Below are 16143 nucleotides of genomic sequence, written 5' to 3'. Positions count from 1 at the left end.
TGAAAATTTATGAGGATAACTCTTGGTATAATCATCTGGCCTAAATCATGAAGTGGACATCTCCAAATAAATCCCTTAGTCTGATCAAAATGCTACGATTTTTTAAAAAAAAATTGGCCTAGGAAATAGAAAAGATGAGTCAAAGGAAAGCATGTATTATTCATAGCTTTATAGTCTCATAGCCAGTGGTTATGTTTCCTTCTTTCTTTTCCATTTATACAGTAGCACAGTTAGTGGGTATACCGCAGACTGCCTTTTTTTCTTCTTCTGACAGTACAAAGTCAGATCTTGCAATACGTCAAGGTGAAAATTTGGATTATTTATATAACACATGGCCATATGAAATGCAGGAATTTTTTGCTGATACCTGCAATGGTTTGCTTCATAACTGAGGAAATCTAAGGTCTCCATATCCGGAAATACAGTGTGATAATAGAAATCCTGACCCCTCTCATATCTGTCCACAAAAACTTTGACATAGACTGATTGGACTGGTTGTAACATCAGTGTGTTACATTTCTGCATGCTGTAACTTGTTTTTCTAATTTTGTACAATAGCATAATAAGATACAGAAATCTACCCTTATTTTTCTCTATTAGCACATAAGAGCAGCGATTGAGAATATAGAAATCATTATAATCATCATCCCTTTTGAATTCACAAATCTTAATGATAGAGGTCTTACAAGAGGTGGCTAGTAAACTTCATTTAGATGTAGGTGGGGAAAAAAGTTGAATACTGTCAGCCTCCACATTCACTGGGGTTAAGGGGTCAGGACCCTCACAGAAGTGGAAAAAAACATGAATAACTCCACCACTACCACCCCCAATCATATTTAACACACAAAAAGTACAATCCAGAGATTCAACCCACAATGGATGCCTGTGAGGCTGGGGTTCCTTCACAAGATACGAGGTAGCTGGTGGGCTTGCTGCTGCTGCTGCCCTATGCCATTTTTAATAGGGAGTTACAAGCACATTTGCAGTCTCTCAATCCCACAAGGTTTGCAGTCCCTATTAAAAATGGCATTCAGGCAGCAAGGAGGTGGCAGTGAATAATCTGTGAATAATCAAATCTGCAAAAGTCAGACCCTCAACTAATAATTCTGCTATGTAAAAGCTGTCAAACAGCTGGTTTGTCAAAATAATTTAATCTTGAAATAGAATATTCCTCTGGGGAAAACCCCTTAGGAACAAACAACAAGTATGGAAGTATAATATGGTCAGTTTTAATTCAGACAGTTGTCAAAACTTTAAAATTGTGACTGTCCAAAACTGGAAGTTATTTTTGTGAACTTGAGGCAGCTTTTCTAAGTATAACCAATCAGTCATCTATGATAAAGCTAACTTAAAGCAAGAGTATATTAATTTTAAATCATATGCAGTTGTACTCTGATTTTAATAAACTTTGTTACAATGAACAAATATTAATATTGCTGGTGACATTTCAGCATGTATTAAAAGTATGAGGAGTCAAGGGAGTGCTGCAAAAAACAACAATCCATACACCCAGCAATAAGAGCTTCCGATATCTCTTGAGGGCTGGGAGGAGCAAATGACATACTGAGAAGTTTTATTACCAATGCAATCCTAAGCATGTCTTTACTCAGAAATAAGTCTCATTACATTCAGCCCCAATTAGCTTCAGTGGGGCTTACCACCAGTCAAATGTAAAAGATTGCTGTGTAGGCAAGCAGTTGCTTTGAGATGTGTTGCTTTTCTGTAGTCTCATACAGTGCTAAAAACTCCAGTGTTTGAGTGAGTTAGAATACTATCCCTGACTATCGCATATCAGTGACAGTAGTTAATTCATGAGGAGCATATTCTTTTCATCTGGTCAGTATCTGGGCAATCCGTTGTCCCCTCCGAGCTTGAATTCTTGAGTGCCTTTGTATCACCTTTGAGGTATGAAGCTTTAGTCAAAGGTATTAGACAAGTGCTGATATAGAGATTTTTCATAGTCTAAAACTATGCCCCAGTATCATGTCTGTACTTAAATCATGGTGATCTAAGCCAAATAATCCTGCATCCAGAGTGGCATAGAATAAAACTGGTATAGGCAAAGGTGGAGAAAGTAATTTCTATGGTTTCCCTCTTTCTTCTGTAACTTCCCACTTGCCCCTCCAAATCTTCTGTGAATGGTTGAGGAAATCTCCAGAACAGTATTGGAAATGGTGCCCATGATCGCAGAGGATATACAATAGTAGATAACAAGAATTGGCCAGAATTGCCACCCCCACTAGTTCCTACAGTGGGGAGCATCTACTGAATCTCTGTTCCATGAATGGAGGAGCAAGTCTGGATCAGTCCCATTATATAATTAAGAGGTAGGGAGCACTCAGTGTGTGTAAATGTTCTTTCCTTCTTTGCTGTCATGCAGATTTACTGCTCCTTCACTTTTCACTGTTAATCCAAGAGTAGTATTGTTTTTGCACTGAGCCTCATTCACCAGGATTAGGTTTAACCAGCATTAACAAACACTAAATCCTTGATTTAAAGATAACTAAAGGTTAGTTTTAATTGTAGTGCAGACGTAATGTGACATCATGGTCAATAGGAACGGAATGAGCATTTCTGAGTTTGAGGACCATGCCCAATTTTTTAACAGTGTTGAACAGCATGAAAAGCTTTATCTGCACCAAGCCAGGGGTTTTGTGTGTGTGTGTGTGTGTGTGTGTGTGTGTGTATTTGTCTCTTCTGGTCAAGCTTTCATGGTACAATTACTTATAAACAAAAAGTTCCCCAAATGAAAAAATGTATATATTCATGGAAAATGCTTTGTATAGCTTTGGTGCAGTTTGTATATTAATGCAGTGATTCTCAAACTTTGGTCCTCCAAATATTTTGGATTTAATTTCTCAGAAGCCTCAGTCAGCTTGGTCAATGGTCAGTAATTTTGGGAACTGAACTCCAAAACATCTGGAGGATCAAAGTTTGAGAACCAATGTATTAATGTAATCAAGGAGTCTGAAAACAAAACAAATTTCTTCCTTGAAAAGAATTCCCTTCCCATTCCAGATTGTTCACTAGATAGTTATCGAGAGCTTTGTCATGTCTCTTCTGGTGAATGTGCTCAAATTCAGACTCCATGACAAACTTGTGTTGTTTTATGCACATGCTAAGATGCACCTGCATGTGATCATAATACAGAAGGAAGTAAAGATTTAATTGGGGCTGGCAAACTATGACCCTCCAGCTTATGTACTGCAGCGCTCATCATCCTGGGACATTGTTTTTGTTGGCAGGGGCTGGTGGGAATTGGAACTTACATGTTATAGCAATTAAAGCAGGAGTTGAAATCATGCAACCTTCCAGATATTATCGGACTGTGACTCCCAGCGTTCCTCACCGTTGGCTATAGTGACTGGGCTTCAGGAATTTGCAGCCCAGATGTTACTGGATTGCAACTCCCAGCTTTCCTCCTAGCTGGCTGGGTTGGGTGTGCTGTATAATTCCCACACCCAGGTTAGAGTTTCAGATTACCATGTCACATTCGAGATTCAGATGGTCTTTTAGCTATTAAGCACATTGAAGGCTTCGAGCCAGTCTTCAATGTGAAGAAAGGGCAGAGAAAATGTAATAAATACCTGTATCCGGTTAAGTGAAATACTATATGTAAAGTGATTCTTAATGAGTGTCCAGTCGATATCCTTGCAGTTACTATGTTATTTTTAATGCAGTTTGGGCCAGTGAATCCATTTAGGACTCAGCAGATGGCTGCACCAAGGAATATGCTTTCTGGATACACAGAACCAGCACACATTAATGATTTCATGTTTGAACAACAGAGAAGGACATTTGCAACTTATGGTAAGCTATACATTTCTTCCCCTTTAACTCTTTCAAAAACGGGCTGGATTTGCTTGTAGTTGACTTGCTCTCATATAGTTCCAAATTCTTCAAAACCTTTAAATGTGACTTCTTATTTGCTCTAAACATTAGCTAGTTTGGGAGACTAGAAGAGGAATCCACTAAGTAGTGTGCCATCCACGTGGTGTGCTGTGTTCAAGGCCACTGGTCTTTACGCATGGGTCAGTATACAATCAGTTACAGCTTGGAACTATTTTATTTTTAAATTAGAAGACACAGAGAAAGCAGATACCTGTGCTACTAATATAGGCAGGAAAAGCAAAACATATAGCTTTAAATTACTATATCCTCGTTGGTCATTATTTTACTTGCTATTTTTTCCCCCAAAATGTGAATTTTTATTGAACATATGAGTGATTTAAATCACCAAGATACAACACAGTTTAAGTCACTAGTTTAAATACCCCCCCCCCCCGGGCAAAAAAACCTCTGCTGTTTTGATATACCATTTGAACAGTGGTGCAAATCTAAAAAATGTTAGTCAGCAACTCAGATCAATTTACAATATCAGTTTTGCAGTATTAGTGCCAAGTTGAGAATGCTGTATTAGTACATTAGGATTGAGAATTAAATCACACATAGCACTTACACTTAAATCCAGCTGTTGGTCTCAACTTGTAAACCAAAGTTGATCTCAACTTGTAAATTGTTAGTCTCAGCTTGCAAATCTGTTGAAACTGTGGAAATTTTGATAAGTTGATTTCTGTGTGAGTTTTATTGATTCAGTGGATCTGCTCTTCTTTGGATCGAATGTAGACCATAGTTTATAAAATTAAAATTTAAGTGTTGCATGAACAATTCCATTTGCTATTATACCACTTCTGACTAATAACTGGCCCTAAAATATACATGCACACCTATATAGGAGCCCTGGTGGTACAGTGATAAAATGCCTGTACCACAGCCACTCACTAATAAACCACAAGGTTGTGAGTTCAGTACCAGCCGTTGGCTTTGGGTCGACTCAGCCTGGCATCCTTCTGTAGGTTGCTAAAATAAATACCCAGCTTGTTGGGAACACTTAGTTTACACTTTGTAAACTGCTTAGTACATGTGTAAGTGGTATAGAAATGTACTTGCTATTGTTAATTGCTGTATAGCATCCACTTGCCCTTCGGTGATCAATGCAGTGCTTTACCAAGGTATTACACCTCAAACAGACTCTAGGAAAGCAAAAAAGATAGCAGAAAGGAAAGGGGTTCTAGGCTAGGCACCAAAAGGCCTAGACCACTTGACCCTTCACATGGTTAACTTTTGCTTGTTTAAATTTTAACTTCTTATTTTTGCTTTCAATTTTTCATTTTTTAAATCTCAGTTTAAATAAATGCACATTAGTTCTGTGACCAGATCGCATCTTCGACTGTTATTGTTATTCATAGACTGAAACACATTTTCTTGCTTTTTTCATGTAATTTGTTTGTGTGTGCATGTAAGAGTCATTAATATGTTTTAAATAAACTACAGTGGAACCTTATTATACGCAGGGGATCCGTTCCGGATCCCTTCGCGTATAAAAAAAATCCGCCTATGCTCGAGCCCCATTGTTTCCAATGGGGCTCGTGCACGGCGGTGTGACGGCGCGCGAGGCGCAATGGGTGCGTGCGCCCATTCAATTGAATGGGACGCGCCGCCCCTTCCGCCCCGCGCGTGCCGGCGGCTTTGAGCGCCTATGCTCAAAGCTGCCTATAAAAAGGCAGCGTATGAGGAGGCTCCACTGTATTAGCATATGTTTAGTTAGCAAGTTTGTGATGAAGGTTACTTTTAACTGTAAAAATGAGAATCAAGAGAGAAATTTAGTATTATGGTTGAGATCTTGGCCTCGAGCAGACAGGGCAAAAGGAGCGGCCAGAGGCTGCTCCCATCCCATTTCCCAGCAGACAGGGTCTTAACCTCCTGTATTCTGGGTTAAGCTCCTCCTATTCACTCCTGTAGGCAGGGACAATAAACAAAAGACCGGCCTATATAGGGAGGAGCTAGCCCCCCGAGCCCCAGTCTTGTTCCTGCTTATGCTCCTAGCAGGATGTGTCTCTTCGAGCCAGTGAAGTTTTTTCCTTTCTCCGAAAGCGGTTTGAGAGTTTTCTTGGCCTTCCCTTCTTCTCCTCTCTCCTGCCTTTCCCCCCTTCTTTGGTGGTGGCTATGGCAGAGGACCCCAAGAGCATGGGTGAAGGGCCATCCTTAACCCTGGTGTCCCTAGCTCAGGGTCTGCCAGCTCAACAGAAGGAGCTGGCTTCAGAGGGAAACCCATTGGGATGTGTTTGCTGTTGCTCTGCAGCTTCTTCACTACAGCCACTCCAGTCCTTTTCTTCTCTTCATTTCTCTTGCTGCCTTGGAAGCATGAAGAAAGACTTAATATGGCAAGGGCTCCCAGGATTGGAGAAAGGTCTTGGCTTTGCCAATGACTCTCCCTCTCCTCCAAAGCTGCCCCCCTTTCATGGTGGGAGAACAGGAGATTTCTGCAAACAGCATTGCAGCACATGGGAGCCGTGGGAACAGATGGTGAGGGGTATCCCCTCCATGTCTCTTTTTCTCCACATCACCTCTGCCCAGCCTGTTTTAAGGCCAGGGATCAGTGAGGAAACTGGCCAGACGTCATGGAAACTTCCCTTCTCAGCATCTCTGCTCAGCCCATTTGGGGCCAGAGTTCAGAGGACAGACCAGCCAAAAGCCATGGCAAAAGATTTCTCTGCATCACCTCTGCCTAGCCTAAAACAGGGCCAAGGTCAGAGAGGCAAGCCAGCCAGAAGACACAGGAGAAGGATGAATACCAGGGGCCCTCTCTCTTTAGCCACCAAAGAATCTGTGCCAGATCTAATGCCCTCGCTCGGGGCAGGCATTGCCATGAGGCCTCTAGCATGGCCATTGCAGGCACTATGCCTAGCATAAGGTTTGGGACTCTGCCAGGAGGGCAGATGGGGGCATAAACCCTTGGTCTCCCCCTTCCTTCCCATCTCTGGCCCCAATGGCACCCAGGACCCCAACAGGTGTGGGGGATCCTATTGCAGACTGGGAAACACATGGTGGTGTTGCCAGGGCTCCTGCACATTCCTTTTGAATTCTTATAATGAGATGGTGTGTAAGGAGGCAGAGGACTCCTCCTCTATGTTGTACAGCCGCATGGCTGTATAGGAAGCTGGACTTGGCCCAGCAGGAGCTGAGGCTTCCAACTCTAAAATGGTATTTTTTGGCCACCACAGAGCATCCCACAAAAAAGCACAAAATGGCTTCATGTCCTCCCCAAAGAGAGCATGGCCTCTGCCACCCACTTCTAAACAGAGGCTGGAGGGTCATCTATCAGTTATGCTTTGATTGAGAGTTCCTGCATGGCAGTATGGGGTTGGACTGGAGGGCCCTTGGGGTCTCTTCCAACCCAAGGATTCTATGAGAGAGCACATGGATACAAATCCTCCTGTGTTCCCTCCTCAAAAATTACAACAACAAAAAAGGGGGAAACCACTTGTGGATATCATGGGTGGAGAGTTCCCTTCACTCCCAATTGGGTTTGGCTGCCCCAAACTGTGGCACTCCTGAGAGAGCAGTTGAGCTCTTGGCCTCTCCTTTCCATCAGAGATTACCCTTTCTCAGGATACAGACATACCTCAGGTAAATGTGGAGCCATGTCCTACAGCAGCCCCTCTGCTCTTCCCAGCTACCTATGCAAGTGGTAAGGGAGTTGAGGACCAAGCCAGCTTCTATCATGCAGCCAGGTTACTATAAAGCCTGCCTGAGATTGAAAGGGCTAAGCTTCTAAACCCAAGCTTGAAGTTGGGGCTGTTTCAAACATAAATAAAACAAAATGGGCTACACTACAGGCCATATGCAGCTATCTACCCATCAGTCACTAGGCGCTAGTGATCAGGGCCGCAGAGGTCGATGCACTCCTGGTTGAGTGCACCATCATCCCCTTGGGTGGAGTGAGATCAAGAGTTTGGTAGCTCTCTTGAATACAAGACCATTTCCAGCAGACGAGGGTCCTAACATCCTGCCCACCCAGGTGCTGCCTGCGGCCTCTGACCCTGCTTTTGGGGGACCTGCCTTGTTCTTCTTATTGCTGGATTGGTTTTCTGAGTTCTTGTATGTTCTTTGACTAGTTTTTCTAAGGTGTTCTAGTTAACCCTTAGCTGTTCAGTTCCTTGATTTACTACTCGCTTGGCTTGTTATTAACTGAGGCTCAGGGGGACTAGCTCCTCCCTATATAGGGGGCCGGTCTTTTGTTTATTGTCCCTGCCTACAGGAGCGAATAGGAGGAGCTTAACCCAGAATACAGGATGTTAGGACCCTCGTCTGCTGGAAATGAACGTATCACGGGTAAGTACCAACGTTCGTATCACTGCAAGACTGCAGCAACCAGATGCTGTGGTCCTGAGGCCAGCCGCTGCCACGTTCCCAAACAGGGCAGAGAAAAGAGTGGATAGAATCCTCTCCTTTTGTGGCTGGGTTTGGACTGAACAGTCAGAAAGCAAAGGTATCACTATGTCAACAATCCATTTAAAAAGTTTTGGATTTTGGAATATTTTGGATTTTGGAATTCCAGATAAGGGAATTGCTTCCACCCAATTATTCATCCAACATGAGAGTAACCATGTTCACAGTTCTAATGAGAATATAATGCCTCCATCCCCAAAACATGAGTTTGATCAATGTTGTAGCCATCCTGTAGTTTTATGCAATAAATAAGTATATAGCATAAGTATAGGAGAAATTGCTTTTGAGTCTAGAAACAACACATTCCTTTTGGTATCCAGGAGTAGAGTTAATCTGATGTATTTTCTTTGTGAAGTTCTGGAAAAGAAAGTGGAATGGTAATGGTAATTCAGGTGATGGCTATAGCATGAAGAGTGCTTCTAGTGATATGTTTGTATTGTGATTTCATTCCTGACATTAAGAATTTTTTTTAAACAAATAGCTTGATTACTTGTTTGAAGAATGTGGCAATCATGGTATTTGGCTGTTTAGTATCTCTGCAGTTTTTACTGAAAATGTACTCTGTAAAGTCATTGAATAGAATTTTCACATCAGTAACACTTGTAAATGAGGACCATCTCTTCAGATAATCCAAAACTCACAAGCGGAGGTATCTTTTGGGGGCCACTCCTAAGCAAAAAGTGCTAATTCAGAGAAGTGCATTCTAATTTTTGCAGAATAAAAAACTGGAATCTAGAGGGATTATTTATGTCAGTCCCATGAGCCTTGTGTTGTTGTTTAAGCCATCATATATAGTAGGCAATTCATGGCAACTGGGTAGGCTAAAGGTAAAGACAATGAAGAAATAGTATTTTATTCTCTGTGGGGAAAGGTCCAAGCTGATGGTTTACATGCAGAAGATCCTAAATAAACCCCTCAGCATTTACAGATAGGGCAGAGAAAACTCCCCATCTGAAACACCAAGGAACCACTGCTGTTTAATTTAAACCAGTGCTATCTGAAGTGGTGGTGTGTGGACTAGTGTGAGTTCCTTAGCCATTGGCTGTTGGTTCTTAAACGGTTTTCAGGAAAGAAAGAAACCATTGTAGCCAATGGACATGAATGTGGCGATAGTCCTTGGCCAATTGGACAAAAAATGCCAGTCCCCCACATCAAATCATTTAGGTAGCAGTCGTATAGGCAATACTGATTTAATGGGATGTGGTAGAAGGAAATTTTTATGTTCCTGACCCATTCTCATGGCCAGGACTGATTGGAAGAACTATACAAAGGGATCTTGCAGCACCTTTGAGACTTAACTGTGTAGAAGAAGTTGTAGCATAAACTTTCATAGAACTGCTCTACTTCCTCAGATGCATGGCCCCATGCATCTAGGAAGTAGGCCAAATCTATGAAAGTCTGTGCTTCATCTTCTTCTATACAATTAGTCTCAAAGGTTCCAAACTAACATGGCTATGTCTCTGAATTCTACCTCAGTGGAAGAAGTATAGTTTTACAGAAAATTTAAAACCTTTTGGACTTGCCTGCTCTCAAGTTCTGTTCTAAATCCATTTTTAAAAGAGAGCCATTTGTTGCATTAACAACCATATACTTTTTCAAAAAGAAAAATCTTGTATATTGCTGTGGAAGTGAAAAAAATTAACTATTGGTAATTAGACTACTTTTCCTCTAATTTTTGATGATAAATGGGATGTGCCAAAGAATTCCTGCCTCCATGCCCACGGTGTAAAAACTTTCCTAGGTTGCAAAAAGGTCATGTTGTCCTCTGCCTCCAAGAATGCAAGCTTTCCTGCACAGGAATGTGCTTCATGCTTAAAATGTTGCTAGAAAAAGACAAAGGCACCATTGTTCATTTACATGAGAGCAATGAAATAAATTAAGACATTGGCAGCAAAAACAACAGGGACTAATAAATTTAGTTCATCCATTCTTAGGCTGTCTTCCAGGCCCATCTTTGTGGAACACCATTAATGTGCTAATAGCTGATTGTCCTGATGTTAACATAAAATATCACAGAGCATAGCTGGAGAAATGAGAGATAAAACTGAGCAGTATCCCATTTTCACTAATGGAACAGCAGATTCCAGTGGAATTTGGAGGCAACAGGAAATCCCTACAGTGGTCAGCAACCCTACAGCCAGCCCCCTGTGTGCCTCCCAACTATCTATGGTGGGCTTAGAAACTTTCTGGAGCAGGAGTTTGGGCAGTGGAAAGGACTAATATGGAGGGGAAGGTTAACAGCCACCACCAGAACATTGAATTTACCCCCAAATCCTTTATCTACTTGCTCTTGCACATTAAATATGTACACCCTTTCTCAACCTAGAAAAAGTGAGATGAGATAGTTTGGCATTTTTATTTCACTCAGGTAAAACTTATTCTGATTAGTTGAAAGATGTCTTACTCTCTTGTTATACCTACAGTACTAAAACAGCTTACGTCCTTTCTGTTAAAGATGCCATTTAGTTGGTAGGCTCTCTGCTGGCAAGCACTAAAGAAGTGTCTTGATGTCAGAGAGGCTGGGGATGAAAGGTGATGTTCAGGAATCAGAGGGAGAGCATTGTTCTCTTTCTCTAGTCTGCCCAATTATAAAACATTTTTCTGCTACCTGTACGCAAAGAATGTAACTGCTGAAGGACTGGAGCCAATTTCATGCTGGCTGTGTATTGTTCTACCCTGTGTTTGACCTTTGTTTAAATAGACTATCTCTGTGGTTCTGTTTGGAAAGAAACCATTCAGCTGTCATTGTCAGGGTTCAGGCTGGTCAGGGTTGTTGCAGATGATACCTTTTATAGATTGCCTATTGTTGAAAAGAATTATGCTTATTATTTGGCACGTAGAATCACAGAGTTGGAAGAGATCACAAGGGCCATCTCATCTATATTTACTGTTTGGTTTTGGGCGCCTTCCAGTCTTTCCCAACTTATAATGACCCTAAGGCAAACCTATCACAGGGTTTTATTGCCCAGATTTTTTCAGAGGGGAGTTGTCTTCCTCTGAGGTTGTGAGAGTGTGACTTAGCCAAGGTCACCCAGTGAGTTTCCTTGCCCAAGTGGGGATTCAAACCCTGATCTCGAGTTAGTCCAATATACAAACCACCACACCACACATCTTTTATGTGAAATCAGGAAGTTCCTTGTATGAACCGGCTGGACTCTGAGATCCTCTGGAGAGGACCTTCTCTGCCCCAACTCCATCCCAAGTGCAGTTGGTGGGGATGCAAGAGAGAGCCTTCTCAGTGGCTGCCCCTAGACTCTGGAACTCCCTGCCCAGGGAGATCATAATGGTTCCCTCCTTGGTGGCCTTGTGCCGGTAGGTTAATACCTACCTGTTCACACAGGCTTTTAAAAAGGACAGGCTGGGATGTTGTACCATTTCAAAAAAGTTTGATACAGTATGTATGTGTGTGTGTGTGTGTGTGTGTGTGTATATATATATATATATATCCTTTTAAAATGTGTTTTATTCTTTTAATAACTATCTGTTTTAATGTTGTAATAATTTAATTCCTTTTTAGTGTGCTTTTTTCTGTGTTTTTAATTGTACTGTTTTTAATGTTGTGAAGCTTCTCTGAGTCCCAGTTCTGGGGAAAGAGTGGGATACAAATAAATATAATAAATAAATAAGGACACGGAGGAACTCACTCACACACATCATCTTTTGCAATTCCAGTTTCAAAGGGCTTGCTTGTAACCTCCCAATGGCAATTTTGTGCTTGTATCCTCAATACAGCAAAGGCGGTTGTGTTGTCACTGAGAAAGCAAGCAGTTCCTCAGTGTGTAAACACATGAAACGACTACAGTCAGTGTTAATCTTTAATTTTATTCAAATACATATCTCATTGACTGAGATATGTGAACGGGACAATTTTTTATTTATGTGCACCTAATTATTTGTCACTAGGAATAAAGTTTGAAGCCAGCCACATAAAAAGAGGTCTGTTATAAAATGACAGGTTTCCCCCTTACAGCTGCATTTGGAAGTCCCTGTCAGAAGGAAAGATAAGAATCTCTTTCACATTCTCAGCATAAAGTAAGAATTGTTCAAAGTCCTTTTCATAAGGAAAAGATGCAGAACAAAACCCAGTTTGGCTGTACAAAACACGGTTCCCACTGAAGATTAACTCTCACCCAGTGACTCCATTCATGATCACTTGGTCTGAGGGAACAACTGCTAAGCAAATAAAGTCCCGGAGATGGCATCAGTACACTGGGCAGACAAATAAGCTGCTGTATTGATTCTGACATACATCCAAATTAGCATTTCTGCCTCATTTAAAGAGAAACTGTAGAAAGGAATCCACTGTAAAATTGGCTTAATTATGCCATGTGAAGGCACTCATAGTAAAAATGTTCAGTTTAAAAATGTTGAATTATTATTTGTATGGAAAACTTGAAAAAAATTTTTGACAAGTATAATGACCAAATGTATGAAATAGTAAAAGTCTAGGTTTTGTTAATGGCCAGTGGAAAAGGTCAAGTGAGTGGGGTGCAGTTTACACCCCAGAAACTATTACCCCAAGAGGATTATATGACCCTCCAGGTGTTAATCATCCCTCACTATTAACTAGGGTGGGTGGGGCTGATGGGAATTAGAATCCAGTAACATCTTGAAAAGCTCTGGTTTTCTCAGCACCATATTAAACAAGGGAGTTGTATATTTGCCCCTCCACATTTGCGGCTTTGACTTTTTCAGGTTTGATTATTCACGGATTTTATTAATTCATTCTCTCTAGGAATATCTAGGTCCTCCAGCGCAACTCTGTGGTCAACTTTAACGAAAAGTTGCACTGAAGGACCTAGAGATTCCTAGAGAGAACACTCCACTAGGCATTTGTAGCTCCTCCAGCATAATTCTGTGGTCAGTGTCTGACAGATGTTGACCACAGAGTTGCACTGGAGGACCTAGAGATTCTTAGAGAGGTATTCTCAGGTAAAAACATAGTTTTTGTTATTTGCGGTTTTTCCATATTCACAGGTATCATGTGCCCCTAACCCCAGTGAATGTGCAAGGATGAGTGTATTAAATTAACAACTCTGTTAGGATCAGTTCCACTGTTTAGTCTTGTACTCTGACTTTTAGTTTACTCAGATAACATTACTTGGAGCCAAAGTATAGTATGCTGAGGCTAATTGTAAATAATCAGATAGATTTATCTTTCATTAAGTATAGCAGATTGAAGAACATCCTGCTATGTTCAGCTTTAAAAACCAGACTGGGAATGCTGTTTAACCAGTTCATGCTTGCTGAAAGCAAAGTGAGAATGCCTAAACTAGCTAACAGTGCAAAGGAGCCGGCCGTGCACGCACGCGCCGGCTTCTAAGGGGCCTCCAGAGGCCCCTTGAAGCTGGTGTGCGCGTGCATGGCCGGCTGCCACACTACTCAGGAGGAGAGTAGCCTTATACGGTGAGTATATGCTAAAGTCTATATTTTCATCTTAAAAGTTGGGGGTCGTCTTATACGCTGGAATATACAGTAAATATATCTTACGGTGATAACAAACATTTATGCATCTCTTGTTTTAAAATGAACAAAAAAAATCCAAAGAACAAACAGAATATGTGAAGTGTATCTGTTGATTTAAATAATACATATTCTAGAGATTACAGATTGGTCTACCTCAGAATTTTGGTGTCACTGGCTATTTTGTAAATCTGCTTAAAATGTTTGTTACCGAATTACAGTTAACAACTAGTTAATCACTTGGAAACATCCTGAAATAGTAGGCACTCCTGAAAATTATCTCTGTTAATTACAGTGGTACCCCGGGATACGAAATACCCAGGTTACGAAATTTCCGGGATACGAAAAAATCCCATAGGAAATAATTGTTCCGGGTTACGAATGTTTATTCGGGTTACGAAAAAAATTTTGGTGCTTTTTCGCACGAAATCGCGGCTTTTCCCCATTAGCGCCTATGGCATTTCGGCTTGCGAATGCTTTTCGGGTTACGAAAGCGGCGGCGGAACGAATTAATTTCGTAACCCGAGGGAGCACTGTACTCAGAATAACAAATGCTGCATTTTCCTGAATGTTTAGAGACAAGCTAACACTTTATAACCTATCCATCTTAATGACGCATTCATGTCTCTAAACACAGTATATCAAAAATAAAGATTTCCAGAATCAGCCTGAAGGTGGCATATGTCAGTACATACATGGTGTAGTTTTTGTCGTCTTCTCTGCAACCAAGTAAAGTGAACTGTCGGCTAGACAGCACAACTGTCTGGTGGATTTATAATTGGTTGACCAATCAAAGCTAGAGTGCTCACCAATGGTTGATTTTCATCCTGGAGAAAAGTGACTAGTACAGTGCCAGACAGTCTGAAAAGCCAGTAAAATGAATTGCAACAGAGATAAATGTAAGGTGCTTCATCTAGGCAGGAAAGCTAAAATGCACGAATTTAACATAAGTGACACATAGCTTGAAAACAGTGCAGATTACCGTATATATTTGACTATAAATCAACCTCATGTACAAATGAAGGGCAGGTTTAGAAGCAGGGAAATTATGGATTTGGATATGACCCATGGATAAGTCAAGGGTAAAACCCTAGGAGCATATAATGAAGTATGTAAAGGACGAAGCAAAGGAAAAAATGCCAAAGAACTTACCAAACTGTGGCAGGCATAACTGTTTGAGCTTACCCAAGGCTGGATGGATAAGGTGGGAACTACAGTAAATGGTGGCAGTGCGATATGTGGGGGAGACAGTAAGGCACAGGAGAGGCTAAGAAATTATGCATATGTCAAAAAGGATGAAAAGGCAAAGCAAAGAAAATGGCCACTGCAATAGCAGTGATTTCAGCCTTTAACTTTAATGTGATAACTTTGCCTGATTTTAACCCAAAAAATCTTGCAAACATACACAAATGTCTTAGTCAGATCCTTCATAGCTCTATTCCTCTTGGTACTCCTTTGAGGAGAAGTGCTCAAAAGCTGTCACTGCTACTATTTTCCCTCCCAGGCATTAAAAAAAGGACAGCATCAGCCATGGAGGAGAGAGAGGGGGGCTCAGTGTTTCTTTTAATTGCTCCAGGCACAGACTAAACTCTTGCCTTTCACTACTCTACTCAGAGAAAGGAATGGTCCCATTTTTTAATAAGAGTTAAAGTATAGTACTTCCATTGGCCCGTTGTTTAGTACTTCCATTGATCAGTTGATCCAGTTTTAAACTAAAATTTCTAGATTATATATGAGTATTTACAGTAAAGGGTTCAGAGGTCTTTATAGACAACAGGCTAAACATGAGTCAGCAGTGTAATGTAGCAGGCAAAAAAACCAGTGCAATTCTAGGATGGATCAACAAGACTATAGTGTCCAGACCAAGGGAATTAGTGCCACTCTATTCTGCATTGGTCATACCTCACCTAGAATACTGTGTCCAGTTTGGCCATCACAGTTCAAAAAGAAAAATGATAAGCTAGAACTTGTCCAGAGAAGGTCAGCCTAGATTATCAAAGGTCTGGAAACTAAGCCTTGTGAAGCACATTTTATGGAGTTGGGTATGTTTAGCTTGTAGAACAGAAGGCTGTGAAGTGACATGGCTATCTTTAAATATCTGAAGAGATGTTGTGTAGAAGATGAAGCTGAGCTTGTTTTCTTCTGCTCCAAAGACTGGAACAAGAACCAATAATTTCAAATTATAAGAAAGGAAATTCTGCCAAAATGTTAGGAAGAAGGCCTTGACTCTAAGAACTGTTCAACAGTAGTACAGACTTCCACAAATAGTGGTAGAACCTCCTTTTTGGAAGTCTTTAAACAGAAGTTGGATGGACACCTTTCAAAAGTACTTCAGTTGTATGGTGCTGCATGGCAGAGGGTGCAATTAGATAGCCCTTCTAGTCTCTT

General features: G+C 41.1%; 1 protein-coding gene across 1 annotated transcript in view; it reads left to right on the top strand.

Moving 5' to 3' along the window:
• Positions 1-16143, top strand: part of CDC40 (cell division cycle 40) — a 66977-nt gene that overhangs the window by 25387 nt on the left and 25447 nt on the right. Inside the window, exon 4 of the mRNA XM_042457120.1 lies at positions 3681-3810. Coding sequence (XP_042313054.1) covers positions 3681-3810 — 130 coding nt within the window. The remainder of the gene's footprint in view (positions 1-3680; positions 3811-16143) is intronic.

Source organism: Sceloporus undulatus, chromosome 1, assembly GCF_019175285.1.
Source record: "Sceloporus undulatus isolate JIND9_A2432 ecotype Alabama chromosome 1, SceUnd_v1.1, whole genome shotgun sequence".
In the NCBI taxonomy this organism is placed as follows: Eukaryota; Metazoa; Chordata; class Lepidosauria; order Squamata; family Phrynosomatidae; genus Sceloporus; species Sceloporus undulatus.
This window is presented reverse-complemented; position numbering and strand designations above follow the sequence as displayed.